Genomic DNA, 25383 nt, shown 5'->3' with positions numbered 1-25383 from the left:
ATAACATGTTGGTACCATTAGGAGAGATAACATGTTGGTACCATTAGGAGAGATAACATGTTGGTACCATTAGGAGAGATAACATGATGTTGGTACCATTAGGAGATATAACATGTTGGTACCATTAGGAGAGATAACATGATGTTGGTACCATTAGGAGATATAACATGTTGGTACCATTAGGAGAGATAACATGATGTTGGTACCATTAGGAGAGATAACATGATGTTGGTACCATTAGGAGAGATAACATGGTGTTGGTACCATTAGGAGAGATAACATGTTGGTACCATTAGGAGAGATAACATGTTGGTACCATTAGGAGAGATAACATGTTGGTACCATTAGGAGAGATAACATGTTGGTACCATTAGGAGAGATAACATGGTGTTGGTACCATTAGGAGAGATAACATGTTGGTACCATTAGGAGAGATAACATGGTGTTGGTACCATTAGGAGAGATAACATGTTGGTACCATTAGGAGAGATAACATGGTGTTGGTACCATTAGGAGAGATAACATGTTGGTACCATTAGGAGAGATAACATGGTGTTGGTACCATTAGGAGAGATAACATGTTGGTACCATTAGGAGAGATAACATGTTGGTACCATTAGGAGAGATAACATGGTGTTGGTACCATTAGGAGAGATAACATGGTGTTGGTACCATTAGGAGAGATAACATGGTGTTGGTACCATTAGGAGAGATAACATGATGTTGGTACCATTAGGAGAGATAACATGGTGTTGGTACCATTAGGAGAGATAACATGGTGTTGGTACCATTAGGAGAGATAACATGGTGTTGGTACCATTAGGAGAGATAACATGATGTTGGTACCATTAGGAGAGATAACATGGTGTTGGTACCATTAGGAGAGATAACATGGTGTTGGTACCATTAGGAGAGATAACATGTTGGTACCATTAGGAGAGATAACATGATGTCGGTACCATTAGGAGAGATAACATGATGTTGGTACCATTAGGAGAGATAACATGTTGGTACCATTAGGAGAGATAACATGTTGGTACCATTAGGAGAGATAACATGGTGTTGGTACCATTAGGAGAGATAACACGATGTCGGTACCATTAGGAGAGATAACATGGTGTTGGTACCATTAGGAGAGATAACATGTTGGTACCATTAGGAGAGATAACATGTTGGTACCATTAGGAGAGATAACATGTTGGTACCATTAGGAGAGATAACATGATGTTGGTACCATTAGGAGAGATAACATGGTGTTGGTACCATTAGGAGAGATAACATGTTGGTACCATTAGGAGAGATAACATGTTGGTACCATTAGGAGAGATAACATGTTGGTACCATTAGGAGAGATAACATGTTGGTACCATTAGGAGAGATAACATGGTGTTGGTACCATTAGGAGAGATAACATGATGTTGGTACCATTAGGAGAGATAACATGATGTTGGTACCATTAGGAGAGATAACATGGTGTTGGTACCATTAGGAGAGATAACATGGTGTTGGTACCATTAGGAGAGATAACATGTTGGTACCATTAGGAGAGATAACATGATGTCGGTACCATTAGGAGAGATAACATGATGTTGGTACCATTAGGAGAGATAACATGTTGGTACCATTAGGAGAGATAACATGTTGGTACCATTAGGAGAGATAACATGTTGGTACCATTAGGAGAGATAACATGATGTCGGTACCATTAGGAGAGATAACATGGTGTTGGTACCATTAGGAGAGATAACATGTTGGTACCATTAGGAGAGATAACATGTTGGTACCATTAGGAGAGATAACATGTTGGTACCATTAGGAGAGATAACATGATGTTGGTACCATTAGGAGATATAACATGTTGGTACCATTAGGAGAGATAACATGATGTTGGTACCATTAGGAGATATAACATGTTGGTACCATTAGGAGAGATAACATGATGTTGGTACCATTAGGAGAGATAACATGATGTTGGTACCATTAGGAGAGATAACATGGTGTTGGTACCATTAGGAGAGATAACATGTTGGTACCATTAGGAGAGATAACATGTTGGTACCATTAGGAGAGATAACATGTTGGTACCATTAGGAGAGATAACATGTTGGTACCATTAGGAGAGATAACATGGTGTTGGTACCATTAGGAGAGATAACATGTTGGTACCATTAGGAGAGATAACATGGTGTTGGTACCATTAGGAGAGATAACATGTTGGTACCATTAGGAGAGATAACATGGTGTTGGTACCATTAGGAGAGATAACATGTTGGTACCATTAGGAGAGATAACATGGTGTTGGTACCATTAGGAGAGATAACATGTTGGTACCATTAGGAGAGATAACATGTTGGTACCATTAGGAGAGATAACATGGTGTTGGTACCATTAGGAGAGATAACATGGTGTTGGTACCATTAGGAGAGATAACATGGTGTTGGTACCATTAGGAGAGATAACATGATGTTGGTACCATTAGGAGAGATAACATGGTGTTGGTACCATTAGGAGAGATAACATGGTGTTGGTACCATTAGGAGAGATAACATGGTGTTGGTACCATTAGGAGAGATAACATGATGTTGGTACCATTAGGAGAGATAACATGGTGTTGGTACCATTAGGAGAGATAACATGGTGTTGGTACCATTAGGAGAGATAACATGTTGGTACCATTAGGAGAGATAACATGATGTCGGTACCATTAGGAGAGATAACATGATGTTGGTACCATTAGGAGAGATAACATGTTGGTACCATTAGGAGAGATAACATGTTGGTACCATTAGGAGAGATAACATGGTGTTGGTACCATTAGGAGAGATAACACGATGTCGGTACCATTAGGAGAGATAACATGGTGTTGGTACCATTAGGAGAGATAACATGATGTTGGTACCATTAGGAGAGATAACATGATGTTGGTACCATTAGGAGAGATAACATGATGTTGGTACCATTAGGAGAGATAACATGGTGTTGGTACCATTAGGAGAGATAACATGGTGTTGGTACCATTAGGAGAGATAACATGTTGGTACCATTAGGAGAGATAACATGTTGGTACCATTAGGAGAGATAACATGTTGGTACCATTAGGAGAGATAACATGATGTTGGTACCATTAGGAGAGATAACATGGTGTTGGTACCATTAGGAGAGATAACATGTTGGTACCATTAGGAGAGATAACATGTTGGTACCATTAGGAGAGATAACATGTTGGTACCATTAGGAGAGATAACATGTTGGTACCATTAGGAGAGATAACATGGTGTTGGTACCATTAGGAGAGATAACATGATGTTGGTACCATTAGGAGAGATAACATGATGTTGGTACCATTAGGAGAGATAACATGGTGTTGGTACCATTAGGAGAGATAACATGTTGGTACCATTAGGAGAGATAACATGATGTTGGTACCATTAGGAGAGATAACATGGTGTTGGTACCATTAGGAGAGATAACATGTTGGTACCATTAGGAGAGATAACACGATGTCGGTACCATTAGGAGAGATAACATGGTGTTGGTACCATTAGGAGAGATAACATGTTGGTACCATTAGGAGAGATAACATGTTGGTACCATTAGGAGAGATAACATGTTGGTACCATTAGGAGAGATAACATGATGTTGGTACCATTAGGAGAGATAACATGGTGTTGGTACCATTAGGAGAGATAACATGTTGGTACCATTAGGAGAGATAACATGTTGGTACCATTAGGAGAGATAACATGTTGGTACCATTAGGAGAGATAACATGTTGGTACCATTAGGAGAGATAACATGGTGTTGGTACCATTAGGAGAGATAACATGATGTTGGTACCATTAGGAGAGATAACATGATGTTGGTACCATTAGGAGAGATAACATGGTGTTGGTACCATTAGGAGAGATAACATGTTGGTACCATTAGGAGAGATAACATGATGTTGGTACCATTAGGAGAGATAACATGATGTCGGTACCATTAGGAGAGATAACATGATGTTGGTACCATTAGGAGAGATAACATGGTGTTGGTACCATTAGGAGAGATAACATGGTGTTGGTACCATTAGGAGAGATAACATGGTGTTGGTACCATTAGGAGAGATAACATGGTGTTGGTACCATTAGGAGAGATAACATGGTGTTGGTACCATTAGGAGAGATAACATGGTGTTGGTACCATTAGGAGAGATAACATGATGTTGGTACCATTAGGAGAGATAACATGGTGTTGGTACCATTAGGAGAGATAACATGGTGTTGGTACCATTAGGAGAGATAACATGTTGGTACCATTAGGAGATATAACATGGTGTTGGTACCATTAGGAGAGATAACATGATGTTGGTACCATTAGGAGAGATAACATGGTGTTGGTACCGTTAGGAGAGATAACATGGTGTTGGTACCATTAGGAGAGATAACATGGTGTTGGTACCATTAGGAGAGATAACATGGTGTTGGTACCATTAGGAGAGATAACATGGTGTTGGTACCGTTAGGAGAGATAACATGGTGTTGGTACCATTAGGAGAGATAACATGGTGTTGGTACCATTAGGAGAGATAACATGGTGTTGGTACCATTAGGAGAGATAACATGGTGTTGGTACCATTAGGAGAGATAACATGGTGTTGGTACCATTAGGAGAGATAACATGTTGGTACCATTAGGAGAGATAACATGTTGGTACCATTAGGAGAGATAACATGTTGGTACCATTAGGAGAGATAACATGATGTTGGTACCATTAGGAGAGATAACATGGTGTTGGTACCATTAGGAGAGATAACATGATGTTGGTACCATTAGGAGAGATAACATGATGTTGGTACCATTAGGAGAGATAACATGGTGTTGGTACCATTAGGAGAGATAACATGATGTTGGTACCATTAGGAGAGATAACATGATGTTGGTACCATTAGGAGAGATAACATGATGTCGGTACCATTAGGAGAGATAACATGATGTTGGTACCATTAGGAGAGATAACATGGTGTTGGTACCATTAGGAGAGATAACATGATGTTGGTACCATTAGGAGAGATAACATGATGTTGGTACCATTAGGAGAGATAACATGATGTTGGTACCATTAGGAGAGATAACATGATGTTGGTACCATTAGGAGAGATAACATGTTGGTACCATTAGGAGAGATAACATGGTGTTGGTACCATTAGGAGAGATAACATGATGTTGGTACCATTAGGAGAGATAACATGATGTTGGTACCATTAGGAGAGATAACATGATGTTGGTACCATTAGGAGAGATAACATGATGTTGGTACCATTAGGAGAGATAACATGGTGTCGGTACCATTAGGAGAGATAACATGATGTCGGTACCATTAGGAGAGATAACATGGTGTCGGTACCATTAGGAGAGATAACATGATGTCGGTACCATTAGGAGAGATAACATGATGTCGGTACCATTAGGAGAGATAACATGGTGTCGGTACCATTAGGAGAGATAACATGGTGTTGGTACCATTAGGAGAGATAACATGATGTTGGTACCATTAGGAGAGATAACATGATGTTGGTACCATTAGGAGAGATAACATGGTGTTGGTACCATTAGGAGAGATAACATGGTGTTGGTACCATTAGGAGAGATAACATGATGTTGGTACCATTAGGAGAGATAACATGGTGTTGGTACCATTAGGAGAGATAACATGGTGTTGGTACCATTAGGAGAGATAACATGGTGTTGGTACCATTAGGAGAGATAACATGATGTTGGTACCATTAGGAGAGATAACATGGTGTTGGTACCATTAGGAGAGATAACATGGTGTTGGTACCATTAGGAGAGATAACATGGTGTTGGTACCATTAGGAGAGATAACATGATGTTGGTACCATTAGGAGAGATAACATGGTGTTGGTACCATTAGGAGAGATAACATGATGTTGGTACCATTAGGAGAGATAACATGGTGTTGGTACCATTAGGAGAGATAACATGATGTTGGTACCATTAGGAGAGATAACATGGTGTTGGTACCATTAGGAGAGATAACATGATGTTGGTACCATTAGGAGAGATAACATGGTGTTGGTACCATTAGGAGAGATAACATGATGGTACCATTAGGAGAGATAACATGATGGTACCATTAGGAGAGATAACATGGTGTTGGTACCATTAGGAGAGATAACATGTTGGTACCATTAGGAGAGATAACATGATGTCGGTACCATTAAGAGAGATAACATGAAACCAAATCTGTGCATTCTGTTTCACTGTGATCATGTGACCATGTGGTCATGTGACCATGTGACCATGTGGTCATGTGATCATGTGACCATGTGACCATGTGGTCATGTGACCATGTGGTCATGTGATCATGTGACCATGTGACCATGTGGTCATGTGACCATGTGACCATGTGGTCATGTGATCATGTGACCATGTGACCATGTGGTCATCTGACCATGTGACCATGTGATCATGTGACCATGTGACCATGTGGTCATGTGACCATGTGGTCATGTGATCATGTGACCATGTGTTTCAGTGTCATGGCGGTTCCGGCCACTGTGATCTACTTCACGTGTTACGACCACCTGTGTGCCGTTCTGAGGACGAGGATGGGAGAGCACGCAGACACAGCACCTCTAGTGGCGGGAGCCGTGGCCAGAGGTCAGTATAGTACGCACACAGCGCCCCTAGTGGCCAGTGGTCAGTATAGCACACACACAGAGCCCCTAGTGGCCGGAGGTCAGTATAGTTCACACACAGCGCCCCTAGTGGCCGGAGGTCAGTATAGTTCGCACACAGCGCCCCTAGTGGCCGGAGGTCAGTATAGTACACACACAGCGCCCCTAGTGGCCGGAGGTCAGTATAGTTCACACACAGCGCCCCTAGTGGCCGGAGGTCAGTATAGTTCGCACACAGCGCCCCTAGTGGCCAGAGGCATAGAGCTATAAAGGATGGAGACCGAACCGGAGCATTAGCCCCGCCCCCCGCTATTCATTTCAATAGAAGTTGCTCAGTGGCGTTTTGAAGCACCCGGAAGACTGGCGGAAGTACAATTATAACTCAATGGCTCGAGCGAGCGGAAGTTTAGCCTAGCCTAGCCTAGCCTAGCCTTTAGCCCCGGACCTCAATTTTGAGATCCGGGCTTACGCACTTGACGTCATGAACGTCCGTCCACTTCCATTAAAGTGATAGCCTTACTGGGGGCTTGGCCAGAGGTCTGTATAGTACACACACAGCGCCCCTAGTGGCCGGAGGTCTGTATAGCACACACAGGCTAAACATGGCTGCAGAGCCATTACATGGGGGTCCGTATAGACTAATGCATGTCCAACTGGTTAGTCTTTGAAATGAAACGGGTTGAGAATCACTGCTAGAGCCGTACGAATCTTCTCTTATTGGGGGTCCCCGGCATATCTTTTCAAATGGGGGGTCCGCGGGACTGATGAGTGTCAATTTGGGGGTCCTTGACATGAGAAAGTCTGGGGACCACTGATGTATGGTTTAAACCGGTCCGCGGGACATATGCCACTGGTACGCGAGAAGGGAATCACAATTTTTCCCGTCGTATTTTCAAATCCATTTGACGACGACGATAAAAAAAAGAAAGGACAAACACAGGCTGCGGATTGGCAGTGGATTGGCCGTTGCGCGTAGTAGAGTGACCCTCAATCACCCATTGGACTGGCCGTTGCGCGTAGTAGAGTGACCCTCAATCACCCATTGGAATGGGTTAGGGTAGTCAGGGGGCGCGTAGTAGAGTGACCCTCAATCACCCATTGGAATGCAACGTAGTAGAGTGACCCTCAGTCACCCATTGGAATGCAACGTAGTAGAGTGACCCTCAGTCACCCATTGGAATGCGTAGTAGAGTGACCCTCAATCACCCATTGGAATGGTCCTGGTAGTAGAGTGACCCTCAGTCACCCATTGGAATGGTCCTGGTAGTAGAGTGACCCTCAGTCACCCATTGGAATGGTCCTGGTAGTAGAGTGACCCTCAGTCACCCATTGGAATGGTCCTGGTAGTAGAGTGACCCTCAGTCACCCATTGGAATGGTCCTGGTAGTAGAGTGACCCTCAATCACCCATTGGAATGGTCCTGGTAGTAGAGTGACCCTCAGTCACCCATTGGAATGGTCCTGGTAGTAGAGTGACCCTCAATCACCCATTGGAATGGTCCTGGTAGTAGAGTGACCCTCAATCACCCATTGGAATGGTCCTGGTAGTAGAGTGACCCTCAGTCACCCATTGGAATGCGTAGTAGAGTGACCCTCAATCACCCATTGGAATGGTCCTGGTAGTAGAGTGACCCTCAATCACCCATTGGAATGGTCCTGGTAGTAGAGTGACCCTCAATCACCCATTGGAATGTAGTAGAGTGACCCTCAATCACCCATTGGAATGGTCCTGGTAGTAGAGTGACCCTCAGTCACCCATTGGAATGGTCCTGGTAGTAGAGTGACCCTCAGTCACCCATTGGAATGGTCCTGGTAGTAGAGTGACCCTCAATCACCCATTGGAATGTAGTAGAGTGACCCTCAATCACCCATTGGAATGTAGTAGAGTGACCCTCAATCACCCATTGGAATGGTCCTGGTAGTAGAGTGACCCTCAATCACCCATTGGAATGGTCCTGGTAGTAGAGTGACCCTCAGTCACCCATTGGAATGGTCCTGGTAGTAGAGTGACCCTCAATCACCCATTGGAATGTAGTAGAGTGACCCTCAATCACCCATTGGAATGGTCCTGGTAGTAGAGTGACCCTCAATCACCCATTGGAATGTAGTAGAGTGACCCTCAATCACCCATTGGAATGTAGTAGAGTGACCCTCAATCACCCATTGGAATGGTCCTGGTAGTAGAGTGACCCTCAATCACCCATTGGAATGGTCCTGGTAGTAGAGTGACCCTCAGTCACCCATTGGAATGGTCCTGGTAGTAGAGTGACCCTCAATCACCCATTGGAATGGTCCTGGTAGTAGAGTGACCCTCAGTCACCCATTGGAATGTAGTAGAGTGACCCTCAGTCACCCATTGGAATGGTCCTGGTAGTAGAGTGACCCTCAGTCACCCATTGGAATGTAGTAGAGTGACCCTCAATCACCCATTGGAATGGTCCTGGTAGTAGAGTGACCCTCAATCACCCATTGGAACGTAGTAGAGTGACCCTCAATCACCCATTGGAATGGTCCTGGTAGTAGAGTGACCCTCAATCACCCATTGGAATGGTCCTGGTAGTAGAGTGACCCTCAATCACCCATTGGAATGTAGTAGAGTGACCCTCAATCACCCATTGGAATGTAGTAGAGTGACCCTCAATCACCCATTGGAATGGTCCTGGTAGTAGAGTGACCCTCAATCACCCATTGGAATGTAGTAGAGTGACCCTCAATCACCCATTGGAATGGTCCTGGTAGTAGAGTGACCCTCAATCACCCATTGGAATGGTCCTGGTAGTAGAGTGACCCTCAGTCACCCATTGGAATGGTCCTGGTAGTAGAGTGACCCTCAGTCACCCATTGGAATGGTCCTGGTAGTAGAGTGACCCTCAGTCACCCATTGGAATGGTCCTGGTAGTAGAGTGACCCTCAGTCACCCATTGGAATGTAGTAGAGTGACCCTCAGTCACCCATTGGAATGGTCCTGGTAGTAGAGTGACCCTCAATCACCCATTGGAATGTAGTAGAGTGACCCTCAATCACCCATTGGAATGTAGTAGAGTGACCCTCAATCACCCATTGGAATGGTCCTGGTAGTAGAGTGACCCTCAATCACCCATTGGAATGTAGTAGAGTGACCCTCAATCACCCATTGGAATGTAGTAGAGTGACCCTCAGTCACCCATTGGAATGTAGTAGAGTGACCCTCAATCACCCATTGGAATGGTCCTGGTAGTAGAGTGACCCTCAATCACCCATTGGAATGTAGTAGAGTGACCCTCAATCACCCATTGGAATGTAGTAGAGTGACCCTCAGTCACCCATTGGAATGTAGTAGAGTGACCCTCAATCACCCATTGGAATGTAGTAGAGTGACCCTCAATCACCCATTGGAATGTAGTAGAGTGACCCTCAGTCACCCATTGGAATGTAGTAGAGTGACCCTCAATCACCCATTGGAATGTAGTAGAGTGACCCTCAATCACCCATTGGAATGTAGTAGAGTGACCCTCAATCACCCATTGGAATGGTCCTGGTAGTAGAGTGACCCTCAGTCACCCATTGGAATGGTCCTGGTAGTAGAGTGACCCTCAGTCACCCATTGGAATGGTCCTGGTAGTAGAGTGACCCTCAATCACCCATTGGAATGGTCCTGGTAGTAGAGTGACCCTCAGTCACCCATTGGAATGGTCCTGGTAGTAGAGTGACCCTCAGTCACCCATTGGAATGTAGTAGAGTGACCCTCAGTCACCCATTGGAATGGTCCTGGTAGTAGAGTGACCCTCAGTCACCCATTGGAATGGTCCTGGTAGTAGAGTGACCCTCAATCACCCATTGGAATGTAGTAGAGTGACCCTCAATCACCCATTGGAATGGTCCTGGTAGTAGAGTGACCCTCAGTCACCCATTGGAATGGTCCTGGTAGTAGAGTGACCCTCAATCACCCATTGGAATGGTCCTGGTAGTAGAGTGACCCTCAGTCACCCATTGGAATGGTCCTGGTAGTAGAGTGACCCTCAGTCACCCATTGGAATGGTCCTGGTAGTAGAGTGACCCTCAGTCACCCATTGGAATGCGTAGTAGAGTGACCCTCAATCACCCATTGGAATGCGTAGTAGAGTGACCCTCAATCACCCATTGGAATGGTCCTGGTAGTAGAGTGACCCTCAGTCACCCATTGGAATGGTCCTGGTAGTAGAGTGACCCTCAATCACCCATTGGAATGGTCCTGGTAGTAGAGTGACCCTCAATCACCCATTGGAATGTAGTAGAGTGACCCTCAATCACCCATTGGAATGGTCCTGGTAGTAGAGTGACCCTCAGTCACCCATTGGAATGGTCCTGGTAGTAGAGTGACCCTCAATCACCCATTGGAATGGTCCTGGTAGTAGAGTGACCCTCAGTCACCCATTGGAATGGTCCTGGTAGTAGAGTGACCCTCAGTCACCCATTGGAATGGTCCTGGTAGTAGAGTGACCCTCAATCACCCATTGGAATGGTCCTGGTAGTAGAGTGACCCTCAATCACCCATTGGAATGGTCCTGGTAGTAGAGTGACCCTCAGTCACCCATTGGAATGGTCCTGGTAGTAGAGTGACCCTCAATCACCCATTGGAATGGTCCTGGTAGTAGAGTGACCCTCAGTCACCCATTGGAATGGTCCTGGTAGTAGAGTGACCCTCAGTCACCCATTGGAATGGTCCTGGTAGTAGAGTGACCCTCAGTCACCCATTGGAATGGTCCTGGTAGTAGAGTGACCCTCAGTCACCCATTGGAATGGTCCTGGTAGTAGAGTGACCCTCAGTCACCCATTGGAATGCAATTTACAATTTACAATTTAGGCATTTAGCAGACGCTCTTAATCCAGAGCGACTTACAATAGGCAAGAACAAAAAGCATGGGAATACATCACATATGTAAAAAAACAGAAAAGAACATATCTATATAATGACACTATACATATAAACTATAACTAGAACATATCTATATAATGACACTATACATATAAACTACACATATATGCTATACTATGCTGTACATATATACTATGAAGTGCTATGACTACATACAATGCACTTATTGTGCTGTCTACATGACATGCTATAAGTCTGTTTCAAATGCTATATAAGTCTAAGAAGTGCTGTCTAAGGGGGTAGGGTAAGTGCTATGGGCCATGATGGAGTCTGAAAAGGTGGGTTTTCAGACTACGGCGGAAGATCGGGAGTGATGCTGCAGTTCTGATTGCAACGGGAAGTGCATTCCACAGTTTTGGGGCCAGAAGGGAGAAGGGAGAAGGGAGAAGGGAGAATGCGTAGTAGAGTGACCCTCAATCACCCATTGGAATGCGTAGTAGAGTGACCCTCAATCACCCATTGGAACGTAGTAGAGTGACCCTCAATCACCCATTGGAATGCGTAGTAGAGTGACCCTCAATCACCCATTGGAATGCGTAGTAGAGTGACCCTCAGTCACCCATTGGAACGTAGTAGAGTGACCCTCAATCACCCATTGGAATGCGTAGTAGAGTGACCCTCAATCACCCATTGGAATGCGTAGTAGAGTGACCCTCAATCACCCATTGGAACGTAGTAGAGTGACCCTCAATCACCCATTGGAATGCGTAGTAGAGTGACCCTCAGTCACCCATTGGAATGCGTAGTAGAGTGACCCTCAGTCACCCATTGGAATGGTAGTAGAGTGACCCTCAGTCACCCATTGGAATGGTAGTAGAGTAGTAGTAGTAGTAGTAGTAGAGGGTCGTAGTAGAGTGACCCTCAGTCACCCATTGGAATGCACATGCGTGCCTTTCAGGCAGCCTTCGTATCCTACTCGTCTGGCAGGTATATCTCTTTGAAAGCCTGTTGTGTTACTGATTGTGCGACGGGGGGCGACGGCGACCCATCTTGCCTGCCCAAAATGTAATTCCTAGAAACTGGGAAACTGTTGCGTGAAAAGTTGACTCTCCTCCTCCTATGATCTTCACCCGTTCATATGTGTGCACAGCCACGGAACAACAGCTGCAGCTATTTTCATCACGATCGCGCTAATGAAACAAAACGCTACACGGTGACGGTACAGGATTATCATTTCATGTCAAGTATATGTATCAGAAGTTGAAGTAAAGTAGGCTAATGCGTCAATCGCGCATGTTTAACGTTTTCCAGATGTCCAAAAGTAATTTATGAAAAAGACATGAGCCTAACCTTTTTTTCAATGTTGATATAACGCCATTTAGGTCAATGATATTGATATAATGATATAAATGCACCATTTGATATTTGATATAAGCTAACATTATGTTGTGATATAATAATATAGCAGCGGGTATTTAAGGGCCAGTCAACTCATCCGTGAGAACGTGTTTTGGTGAGATGACGCGCGACCAAACCCCCCCCTCCCAACCCCCCGTGCCGGTCCGCAAACATTTTATGAACCGTCAGCCGGTCCGTGACAATAGAAAGGTTGGGAAAGGTGGGCAACTGGAGGCCCGGGGGCCACATGCGGCCCCCACCTTCACTTAATGCGCTCATACAGTTAACATAACTGTAACTAAATGCATTTGAAATTCAATAAAAAAGGTTACTTTTCAGGATTCCAATTAAAAAATAGCAAAAGAATATTCAGGTTTTCAATGCAAAAATAGCCGATCTACAAGTCAAAACGCGCCGCAGTGCGACGCGTTTTGAGCTTGTAGATCGGCTATTTTTGGAACTATAGTGGTCCTCTGGAGTGAGTGTGGGAACTATAGTGTCCCTCTGGAGTGAGTGTGGAACTATAGTGGCCCTCTGGAGTGAGTGTGGAACTATAGTGGTCCTCTGGAGTGAGTGTGGAACTATAGTGTCCCTCTGGAGTGAGTGTTGGAACTATAGTGGCCCCCTGGAGTGAGTGTGGAACTATAGTGGCCCTCTGGAGTGAGTGTGGGAACTATAGTGGTCCTCTGGAGTGAGTGTGGAACTATAGTGTCCCTCTGGAGTGAGTGTGGAACTATAGTGGCCCTCTGGAGTGAGTGTGGAACTATAGCGGCCCTCTGGAGTGAGTGTGGAACTATAGCGGCCCTCTGGAGTGAGTGTGGAACTATAGTGGCCCTCTGGAGTGAGTGTGGAACTATAGTGGCTCTCTGGAGTGAGTGTGGAACTACAGTGGCTCTCTGGAGTGAGTGTGGAACTATAGTGGCCCTCTGGAGTGAGTGTGGAACTATAGTGGCCCTCTGGAGTGAGTGTGGAACTATAGTGGCCCTCTGGAGTGAGTGTGGAAACTATAGTGGTCCTCTGGAGTTAGTGTGGAACTATAGTGGCCCTCTGGAGTGAGTGTGGAACTATAGTGGCCCTCTGGAGTGAGTGTGGAACTATAGTGGTCCTCTGGAGTTAGTGTGGAACTATAGTGGCCCTCTGGAGTGAGTGTGGAACTATAGTGGCCCTCTGGAGTGAGTGTGGAACTACATGGCCTCTGGAGTGAGTGTGGAACTACAGTGGCTCTCTGGAGTGAGTGTGGAACTACAGTGGCTCTCTGGAGTGAGTCCCACACACACAAAAATCACAAAATCATATGTAATTGGCACACCAACAATCACAACGACCAAGTGAATCAATAAAAAATCAATGAAAAGCAATACATGCAAACGTAACATAAGTGCTCTCTCTCTCTCTCGCTCTCTCTCTCCCCCTCTCCCTCTCTCTCTCTCTCTCCCCCCTCCCCTCTCTCTCTCTCTCACCCCTCTCCCTCCCTCTCTCTCTCCCTCTCCTCCTCTCTCCTCCCTCTCTCTCTCTCTCTCTCTCTCTCTCTCTCCTCCCTCTCCCTCTCTCTCTCTCCCTCCCTCTCTCCTCTCTCTCTCCCTCCCTCCCTCTGCTCTCTCTCTCTCTCTCTCTCTCTCTCTCTCTCTCTCTCTCTCTCTCTCTCTCTCTCTCTCTCTCTCTCTCTCTCTCTCTCTCTCTCTCTCTCTCTCTCTCTCCCAGTGGGGTCAGTGACGGTCATCAGCCCCATGGAGCTGATGCGCACCAAGCTGCAGTCGGAGCAGCAGTCGTACGGCCAGCTGAGGGGGTCCCTGGGCCAGGCGGTGCGGGCGGGGGGGTGGGGGTCCCTGTGGAGGGGCCTGGGGCCCACCCTGCTCAGAGACGTTCCCTTCTCTGCCCTCTACTGGTACAACTATGAGAGGATCAAGGCCTGGCTGCTGTGTGAGGCCAGGGCCCCCCTGGAGCAGCCCAGGGCCCCCCTGGAGCAGCCCAGGGCCCCCCTGGAGCAGGCCAGGGCCCCCTATGCCTCCTTCTCCAATCACCTTCATCTCCGGAGCTCTGTCTGGCTCTGTGAGTTTTAAATCCTCCCGACACTAAAACATATCGTCATTACGTCACCATCGAAAACCAATTACACCCTGGCATTGGGTCCTTTAATCCACATCTTTATTACGTCATCATTGAGAGCTAGTTGTACCAGTTATACCCTGACGTCATATGCTGCTACGATACATACGCATCAAACGGGGCATACGCAAAGTAACCACAGTATACCGCTAATCAACTTACAAAATTACATACATATACATAGAGGCATTTCCTTTAATCACCCGACACTGATCGACATATACGTCACCATCGAAAGCCGTCTCTTACCAATACTACTTTTTTACCTCCAAAAACTAGGTACGTAGCAAATAGCTAAACCTAATAATTCAAATATTAAAACGTTCTTTCACAGAGAAGCTGAGATTTTACAGTTTGTAGCGCTCGACAGTACTTGCGCGCTCTGCTTGCGCACTAGTATAGCGTGCAACAAGCAAGTAGGCACTGGACAGAGTGCAGTTCTAGTTAAGATTATTATTATTATATCTCGACAGAGTGCAGTTCTGGTTATTATTATTATTATTATTATATTTCTACAGTTCTAGTACACTGTTCACTGGACAGAGTTTAGTTTAGTTTAGTTTAGTTTAATCTGGAATTAATAGTATTTTGTCTGCTGTTTGTCAGCTGTTTTTAGCATCCGTGGCTCTAGCCTCCGCTGTCAGACAACGGCCAGAATAACCACACGCTGTCCTAGTTGTCAGATTGTTGATGTGTCCTTGTGTGTGTGTGCGTGCGTGCGTGCGTGCGTGCGTGCGTGCGTGCGTGCGTGCGTGCGTGCGTCAGATTGCAGCCGTCGCCACCTTGCCGTTTGACGTGGTGAAAACCAAGAGGCAGGTGGAACTGCAGGCCGTGAACTGTAAGGATGACCTGAAACTTGAGGTTTACCATAATGTTCATAATGTCCCGTGGCCGTTAACTCCTCTTTTCAGGCAGTGATTAAAATGTCTCTAAACATGAAGTATACAGAGTGTAGGGTTAGGGTTAAATGTCTCTAAAACATGAAGTATACAGAGTGTAGGGTTTGGGGTTAAATGTCTCTAAACATGAAGTATACAGAGTGTAGGGTTAGGGTTAAATGTCTCTAAACATGAAGTATACAGAGTGTAGGGTTAGGGTTAAATGTCTCTAAACATGAAGTATACAGAGTGTAGGGTTGGGGTTAAATGTCTCTAAACATGAAGTATACAGAGTGTAGGGTTGGGGTTAAATGTCTCTAAACATGAAGTAATACAGAGTGTAGGGTTAGGGTTAAATGTCTCTAAACATGAAGTATACAGAGTGTAGGGTTAGGGTTAAATGTCTCTAAACATGAAGTATACAGAGTGTAGGGTTAGGGTTAAATGTCTCTAAACATGAAGTATACAGAGTGTAGGGTTAGGGTTAAATGTCTCTAAACATGAAGTATACAGAGTGTAGGGTTAGGGTTAAATGTCTCTAAACATGAAGTATACAGAGTGTAGGGTTAGGGTTAAATGTCTCTAAACATGAAGTATACAGAGTGTAGGGTTGGGGTTAAATGTCTCTAAACATGAAGTATACAGAGTGTAGGGTTAGGGTTAAATGTCTCTAAACATGAAGTATACAGAGTGTAGGGTTAGGGTTAAATGTCTCTAAACATGAAGTATACAGAGTGTAGGGTTAGGGTTAAATGTCTCTAAACATGAAGTATACAGAGTGTAGGGTTAGGGTTAAATGTCTCTAAACATGAGTATACAGAGTGTAGGGTTAGGGTTAAATGTCTCTAAACATGAAGTATACAGAGTGTAGGGTTGGGGTTAAATGTCTCTAAACATGAAGTATACAGAGTGTAGGGTTGGGTTAAATGTCTCTAAACATGAAGTATACAGAGTGTAGGGTTAGGGTTAAATGTCTCTAAACATGAAGTATACAGAGTGTAGGGTTAGGGTTAAATGTCTCTAAACATGAAGTATACAGAGTGTAGGGTTAGGGTTAAATGTCTCTAAACATGAAGTATACAGAGTGTAGGGTTAGGGTTAAATGTCTCTAAACATGAAGTATACAGAGTGTAGGGTTGGGGTTAAATGTCTCTAAACATGAAGTATACAGAGTGTAGGGTTAGGGTTAAATGTCTCTAAACATGAAGTATACAGAGTGTAGGGTTGGGTTAATGTCTCTAAACATGAAGTATACAGAGTGTAGGGTTAGGGTTAAATGTCTCTAAACATGAAGTATACAGAGTGTAGGGTTGGGTTAAATGTCTCTAAACATGAAGTATACAGAGTGTAGGGTTGGGTTAAATGTCTCTAAACATGAGTATACAGAGTGTAGGGTTAGGGTTAAATGTCTCTAAACATGAAGTAATACAGAGTGTAGGGTTAGGGTTAAATGTCTCTAAACATGAAGTATACAGAGTGTAGGGTTAGGGTTAAATGTCTCTAAACATGAAGTATACAGAGTGTAGGGGTTGGGGTTAAATGTCTCTAAACATGAAGTATACAGAGTGTAGGGTTAGGGTTAAATGTCTCTAAACAGGAAGTATACAGAGTGTAGGGTTAGGGTTAAATGTCTCTAAACATGAAGTATACAGAGTGTAGGGTTGGGTTAAATGTCTCTAAACATGAAGTATACAGAGTGTAGGGTTAGGGTTAAATGTCTCTAAACATGAAGTATACAGAGTGTAGGGTTAGGGTTAAATGTCTCTAAACATGAAGTATACAGAGTGTAGGGTTGGGGTTAAATGTCTCTAAACATGAAGTATACAGAGTGTAGGGTTGGGGTTAAATGTCTCTAAACATGAAGTATACAGAGTGTAGGGTTAGGGTTAAATGTCTCTAAACATGAAGTATACAGAGTGTAGGGTTAGGGTTAAATGTCTCTAAACATGAAGTATACAGAGTGTAGGGTTAGGGTTAAATGTCTCTAAACATGAAGTATACAGAGTGTAGAGGTTAGGGTTAAATGTCTCTAAACATGAAGTATACAGAGTGTAGGGTTAGGGTTAAATGTCTCTAAACATGAAGTATACACAGTGTAGGGTTAGGGTTAAATGTCTCTAAACATGAAGTATACAGAGTGTAGGGTTGGGGTTAAATGTCTCTAAACATGAAGTATACAGAGTGTAGGGTTAGGTTAAATGTCTCTAAACATGAAGTATACAGAGTGTAGGGTTGGGGTTAAATGTCTCTAAACATGAAGTATACAGAGTGTAGGGTTAGGGTTAAATGTCTCTAAACATGAAGTATACAGAGTGTAGGGTTAGGGTTAAATGTCTCTAAACATGAAGTATACAGAGTGTAGGGTTAGGGTTAAATGTCTCTAAACATGAGTATACAGAGTGTAGGGTTAGGGTTAAATGTCTCTAAACATGAAGTATACAGAGTGTAGGGTTAGGGTTAAATGTCTCTAAACATGAAGTATACAGAGTGTAGGGTTAGGGTTAAATGTCTCTAAACATGAAGTATACAGAGTGTAGGGTTAGGGTTAAATGTCTCTAAACATGAAGTATACAGAGTGTAGGGTTAGGGTTAAATGTCTCTAAACATGAAGTATACAGAGTGTAGGGTTAGGGTTAAATGTCTCTAAACATGAAGTATACACAGTGTAGGGTTAGGGTTAAATGTCTCTAAACATGAAGTATACAGAGTGTAGGGTTGGGGTTAAATGTCTCTAAACATGAAGTATACAGAGTGTAGGGTTAGGGTTAAATGTCTCTAAACATGAAGTATACAGAGTGTAGGGTTGGGGTTAAATGTCTCTAAACATGAAGTATACAGAGTGTAGGGTTAGGGTTAAATGTCTCTAAACATGAAGTATACAGAGTGTAGGGTTAGGGTTAAATGTCTCTAAACATGAAGTATACAGAGTGTAGGGTTAGGGTTAAATGTCTCTAAACATGAAGTATACAGAGTGTAGGGTTAGGGTTAAATGTCTCTAAACATGAAGTATACAGAGTGTAGGGTTAGGGTTAAATGTCTCTAAACATGAAGTATACAGAGTGTAGGGTTAGGGTTAAATGTCTCTAAACATGAAGTATACAGAGTGTAGGGTTAGGGTTAAATGTCTCTAAACATGAAGTATACAGAGTGTAGGGTTAGGGTTAAATGTCTCTAAACATGAAGTATACAGAGTGTAGGGTTAGGGTTAAATGTCTCTAAACATGAAGTATACAGAGTGTAGGGTTAGGGTTAAATGTCTCTAAACATGAAGTATACAGAGTGTAGGGTTAGGGTTAAATGTCTCTAAACATGAAGTATACAGAGTGTAGGGTTAGGGTTAAATGTCTCTAAACATGAAGTATACAGAGTGTAGGGTTGGGGTTAAATGTCTCTAAACATGAAGTATACAGAGTGTAGGGTTAGGGTTAAATGTCTCTAAACATGAAGTATACAGAGTGTAGGGTTAGGGTTAAATGTCTCTAAACATGAAGTATACAGAGTGTAGGGTTAGGGTTAAATGTCTCTAAACATGAAGTATACAGAGTGTAGGGTTGGGGTTAAATGTCTCTAAACATGAAGTATACAGAGTGTAGGGTTAGGGTTAAATGTCTCTAAACATGAAGTATACACAGTGTAGGGTTGGGGTTAAATGTCTCTAAACATGAAGTATACAGAGTGTAGGGTTAGGGTTAAATGTCTCTAAACATGAAGTATACAGAGTGTAGGGTTAGGGTTAAATGTCTCTAAACATGAAGTATACAGAGTGTAGGGTTAGGGTTAAATGTCTCTAAACATGAAGTATACAGAGTGTAGGGTTAGGGTTAAATGTCTCTAAACATGAAGTATACAGAGTGTAGGGTTGGGGTTAAATGTCTCTAAACATGAAGTATACAGAGTGTAGGGTTAGGGTTAAATGTCTCTAAACATGAAGTATACAGAGTGTAGGGTTGGGGTTAAATGTCTCTAAACATGAAGTATACAGAGTGTAGGGTTAGGGTTAAATGTCTCTAAACATGAAGTATACAGAGTGTAGGGTTGGGGTTAAATGTCTCTAAACATGAAGTATACAGAGTGTAGGGTTAGGGTTAAATGTCTCTAAACATGAAGTATACAGAGTGTAGGGTTAGGGTTAAATGTCTCTAAACATGAAGTATACAGAGTGTAGGGTTAGGGTTAAATGTCTCTAAACATGAAGTATACAGAGTGTAGGGTTAGGGTTAAATGTCTCTAAACATGAAGTATACAGAGTGTAGGGTTGGGGTTAAATGTCTCTAAACATGAAGTATACAGAGTGTAGGGTTGGGGTTAAATGTCTCTAAACATGAAGTATACAGAGTGTAGGGTTAGGGTTAAATGTCTCTAAACATGAAGTATACAGAGTGTAGGGTTAGGGTTAAATGTCTCTAAACATGAAGTATACAGAGTGTAGGGTTAGGGTTAAATGTCTCTAAACATGAAGTATACAGAGTGTAGGGTTAGGGTTAAATGTCTCTAAACATGAAGTATACAGAGTGTAGGGTTAGGGTTAAATGTCTCTAAACATGAAGTATACAGAGTGTAGGGTTAGGGTTAAATGTCTCTAAACATGAAGTATACAGAGTGTAGGGTTGGGGTTAAATGTCTCTAAACATGAAGTATACAGAGTGTAGGGTTAGGGTTAAATGTCTCTAAACATGAAGTATACAGAGTGTAGGGTTAGGGTTAAATGTCTCTAAACATGAAGTATACAGAGTGTACGGGTTGGGGCCGAACTAAATCGTAAGAGGACAAACAGGATAAAGAGGTGTGCGTGCTTGCGTGTCAGTGTCGTCCCAGGTCTCGTCCTCCACCCTCAGTGTGATGTGTCACTCCCGATCTTCCGCCGTAGTCTGAAAACCCACCTTTTCAGACTCCATCATGGCCCATAGCACTTACCCTACCCCCCCTTAGACAGCACTTCTTAGACTTATATAGCATTTGAAACAGACTTATAGCATGTCATGTAGACAGCACAATAAGTGCATTGTATGTAGTCATAGCACTTCATAGTATATATGTACAGCATAGTATAGCATATATGTGTAGTTTATATGTATAGTGTCATTATATAGATATGTTCTAGTTATAGTTTATATGTATAGTGTCATTATATAGATATGTTCTAGTCACGTTCTTAGCTTACGCATGTTTCGCGATAAATGCATTTTTATGTGATGTATTCCCATGCTTTTTGTTCTTGCTTATTGTAAGTCGCTCTGGATTAAGAGCGTCTGCTAAATGCCTAAATTGTAAATTGTAAATTGATGTGTGTGTGTGTGCGTGCGTGTGTGTGTGTGCGTGTCAGTGTCATCCCAGGTCTCGTCCTCCACCCTCAGTGTGATGAGAAGGATCGTAACCGAGGACGGTGTCAGAGGACTCTTCACAGGTACCACTCCGTCCGTCCATCCGTCCGTCCGTCCGTCTGTCTGTCTGTCCACCCATCCAGACTTAATGTTGTTAATGTGTCTGTCTGTATGTCTGTCTGTCTGTCTGTCTGTCTGTCTGTCTGTCTGTCTGTCTGTCCACCCATCCAGACTTCATGTTGTTAATCTGTCTGTCTGTCTGTCTGTCTGTCTGTCTGTCTGTCTGTCTGTCTGTCTGTCTGTATGTCTGTCTGTCCACCCATCCAGACTTCATGTTGTTAATGCGTCCGTCTGTCTGTCTGTCCGTCTGTCTGTCTGTATGTCTGTCTGTCCACCCATCCAGACTTCATGTTGTTAATGCGTCCGTCTGTCTGTCTGTCTGTCTGTCTGTCTGTCTGTCTGTCTGTCTGTCTGTCTGTCTGTCTGTCTGTCTGTCTGTCCACCCATCCAGGCTTCCTGCCCAGGCTGATCAAAGTGGCCCCGGCGTGTGCCATCATGATCAGCACCTACGAGTTTGGAAAGGCCTTCTTCAGGAGACTCAACCAGGAGAGGACCATGGGTCCACCTCACCACCCTACAGACACCACCTGACCCCCAGGAGAGGACCATGGGTCCACCTCACCACCCTACAGACACCACCTTACCCCCAGGAGAGGACCATGGGTCCACCTCACCACCCTACAGACACCACCTGACCACCAGGAGAGGACCATGGGTCCACTGCACCACTCTACAGACACCACCTTACCCCCAGGAGAGGACCATGGGTCCACCTCACCACCCTACAGACACCACCTGACCACCAGGAGAGGACCATGGGTCCACCTCACCACCCTACAGACACCACCTGACCACCAGGAGAGGACCATGGGTCCACTGCACCACCCTACAGACACCACCTTACCCCCAGGAGAGGACCATGGGTCCACCTCACCACCCTACAGACACCACCTGACCACCAGGAGAGGACCATGGGTCCACCTCACCACCCTACAGACACCACCTGACCACCAGGAGAGGACCATGGGTCCACCTCACCACCCTACAGACACCACCTGACCCCCAGGAGAGGACCATGGGTCCACCTCACCACCCTACAGACACCACCTGACCACCAGGAGAGGACCATGGGTCCACTGCACCACCCTACAGACACCACCTGACCCCCAGGAGAGGACCACGGGTCCACTGCACCACCCTACAGACACCACCTTACCCCCAGGAGAGGACCATGGGTCCACCTCACCACCCTACAGACACCACCTGACCCCCAGGAGAGGACCATGGGTCCACCTCACCACCCTACAGACACCACCTGACCCCCAGGAGAGGACCATGGGTCCACTGCACCACCCTACAGACACCACCTTACCCCCAGGAGAGGACCATGGGTCCACCTCACCACCCTACAGACACCACCTGACCCCCAGGAGAGGACCATGGGTCCACCTCACCACCCTACAGACACCACCTGACCACCAGGAGAGGACCATGGGTCCACTGCACCATGCTACAGAGAATGACAGATGACAATATATGGTTCTGTACACTACTACTGTACAATACTGTACACTACTGTACAATACTGTACACTACTGTACACTACTGTACAATACTGTACAATACTGTACACTACTGTACAATACTGTACAATACTGTACACTACTGTACACTACTGTACACTACTGTACAATACTGTACACTACTTTACACTACTGTACAATACTGTACAATACTGTACAATACTGTACAATACTGTACAATACTGTACACTACTGTACTTGAACAATGTCAACCTGTGGTGATTCTGTCATGATTGTTGTAACAGCTGAACTTCCCAGTTAGATCAACTGGACCTCCGGCCCACCCGCTTAGATCAACTGGACCTCCGGCCCACCCGCTTCGACTGGTATCAATGGACAAGACCGCAGTTATCAGTTCGGATCAGTACGATTGTTTCGGATCATTTCGCTTGATAAGGGCTTGTTCTTCATGGTATGATAAGGGCTTGTTCTTCATGGTATGCCACCTACTCCGTTGAACATCATTCAGTCGGCTCTATCATAAGATTAGATTCCTTTGATCAGAGAGGTCACGTGACTGGTCCGTTTTCCTGCAGTGCGCTGTGCAAACCCCATTGATGCATAACTTTTATTCTCAGCGCAATATGCAATATTTTACAATATTGTAGGCATTATGATGTGTTTTGATTATATTTTCTGTGAGAAATGGTTAAGGCCACAATCCCGTTCAGTAAATATGACGTCTATATCGATTAGGTGTCGTTCTTTTTTTTTTTTTCTGCACGATGTTCATTGGTGTCAGTCATTCCCCTACCTATTGTCTACGATATGGAAAGTCAGATAGCTTGATGGGCTAAACCGCTTGGCTGTCAATCCATTTGTGACAGGTTTGAACCTTACATTAAACACGTATTTTTGCACCATTATGTCTCGATTACTATTAGCGTGAGTTTACGAACAATGTCATCAGCCGACGCGAGGTTAATAAAAAAAGATATATTATTATTATTATTGCCAGTCAGCCATCCACTGTAAGAGGCTGTAAGAGAGGCTGTTCAGCCATCCACTGTAAGGCTGTAAGAGAGGCTGTTCAGCCATCCACTGTAAGAGGCTGTAAGAGAGGCTGTTCAGCCATCCACTGTAAGAGGCTGTAAGAGAGGCTGTTCAGCCATCCACTGTAAGGCTGTAAGAGAGGCTGTTCAGCCATCCACTGTAAGGCTGTAAGAGAGGCTGTTCAGCCATCCACTGTAAGGCTGTAAGAGAGGCTGTTCAGCCATCCACTGTAAGAGGCTGTAAGAGAGGCTGTTCAGCCATCCACTGTAAGGCTGTAAGAGAGGCTGTTCAGCCATCCACTGTAAGGCTGTAAGAGAGGCTGTTCAGCCATCCACTGTAAGGCTGTAAGAGAGGCTGTTCAGCCATCCACTGTAAGGCTGTAAGAGAGGCTGTTCAGCCATCCACTGTAAGAGGCTGTAAGAGAGGCTGTTCAGCCATCCACTGTAAGAGGCTGTAAGAGAGGCTGTTCAGCCATCCACTGTAAGGCTGTAAGAGAGGCTGTTCAGCCATCCACTGTAAGAGGCTGTAAGAGAGGCTGTTCAGCCATCCACTGTAAGAGGCTGTAAGAGAGGCTGTTCAGCCATCCACTGTAAGGCTGTAAGAGAGGCTGTTCAGCCATCCACTGTAAGGCTGTAAGAGAGGCTGTTCAGCCATCCACTGTAAGGCTGTAAGAGAGGCTGTTCAGCCATCCACTGTAAGAGGCTGTAAGAGAGGCTGTTCAGCCATCCACTGTAAGGCTGTAAGAGAGGCTGTTCAGCCATCCACTGTAAGGCTGTAAGAGAGGCTGTTCAGCCATCCACTGTAAGGCTGTAAGAGAGGCTGTTCAGCCATCCACTGTAAGAGGCTGTAAGAGAGGCTGTTCAGCCATCCACTGTAAGGCTGTAAGAGAGGCTGTTCAGCCATCCACTGTAAGAGGCTGTAAGAGAGGCTGTTCAGCCATACACTGTAAGGCTGTAAGAGAGGCTGTTCAGCCATCCACTGTAAGGCTGTAAGAGAGGCTGTTCAGCCATCCACTGTAAGAGGCTGTAAGAGAGGCTGTTCAGCCATCCACTGTTAGGCTGTAAGAGAGGCTGTTCAGCCATCCACTGTAAGGCTGTAAGAGAGGCTGTTCAGCCATCCACTGTAAGAGGCTGTAAGAGAGGCTGTTCAGCCATCCACTGTAAGGCTGTAAGAGAGGCTGTTCAGCCATCCACTGTAAGGCTGTAAGAGAGGCTGTTCAGCCATCCACTGTAAGGCTGTAAGAGAGGCTGTTCAGCCATCCACTGTAAGAGGCTGTAAGAGAGGCTGTTCAGCCATCCACTGTAAGAGGCTGTAAGAGAGGCTGTTCAGCCATCCACTGTAAGGCTGTAAGAGAGGCTGTTCAGCCATCCACTGTAAGGCTGTAAGAGAGGCTGTTCAGCCATCCACTGTAAGGCTGTAAGAGAGGCTGTTCAGCCATCCACTGTAAGAGGCTGTAAGAGAGGCTGTTCAGCCATCCACTGTAAGGCTGTAAGAGAGGCTGTTCAGCCATCCACTGTAAGGCTGTAAGAGAG

The 25383-nt window shown here is 44.7% G+C and overlaps 1 protein-coding gene across 1 annotated transcript in view; it reads left to right on the top strand.

Annotated features, from left to right (window-relative positions):
• The window catches only part of LOC306924274 (mitochondrial glutathione transporter SLC25A40-like), a 48515-nt gene extending 24946 nt beyond the window's left edge, over window positions 1-23569 (top strand). The window contains exons 6-11 of the mRNA XM_079502723.1: window positions 6538-6662; window positions 14612-14828; window positions 14896-14959; window positions 15782-15854; window positions 21218-21298; window positions 21727-23569. Coding sequence (XP_079358849.1) covers window positions 6538-6662; window positions 14612-14828; window positions 14896-14959; window positions 15782-15854; window positions 21218-21298; window positions 21727-21866 — 700 coding nt within the window. The 3' untranslated portion in view covers window positions 21867-23569. The remainder of the gene's footprint in view (window positions 1-6537; window positions 6663-14611; window positions 14829-14895; window positions 14960-15781; window positions 15855-21217; window positions 21299-21726) is intronic.
• Window positions 23570-25383: the final 1814 nt, after the last annotated feature.

Source organism: Electrona antarctica (assembly GCF_951216825.1).
Source record: "Electrona antarctica genome assembly, chromosome: 6".
In the NCBI taxonomy this organism is placed as follows: domain Eukaryota; kingdom Metazoa; phylum Chordata; class Actinopteri; order Myctophiformes; family Myctophidae; genus Electrona; species Electrona antarctica.
The sequence above is the reverse complement of the archived record's forward strand: the minus strand, read 5'-3'. Positions and strand labels throughout refer to the sequence as shown.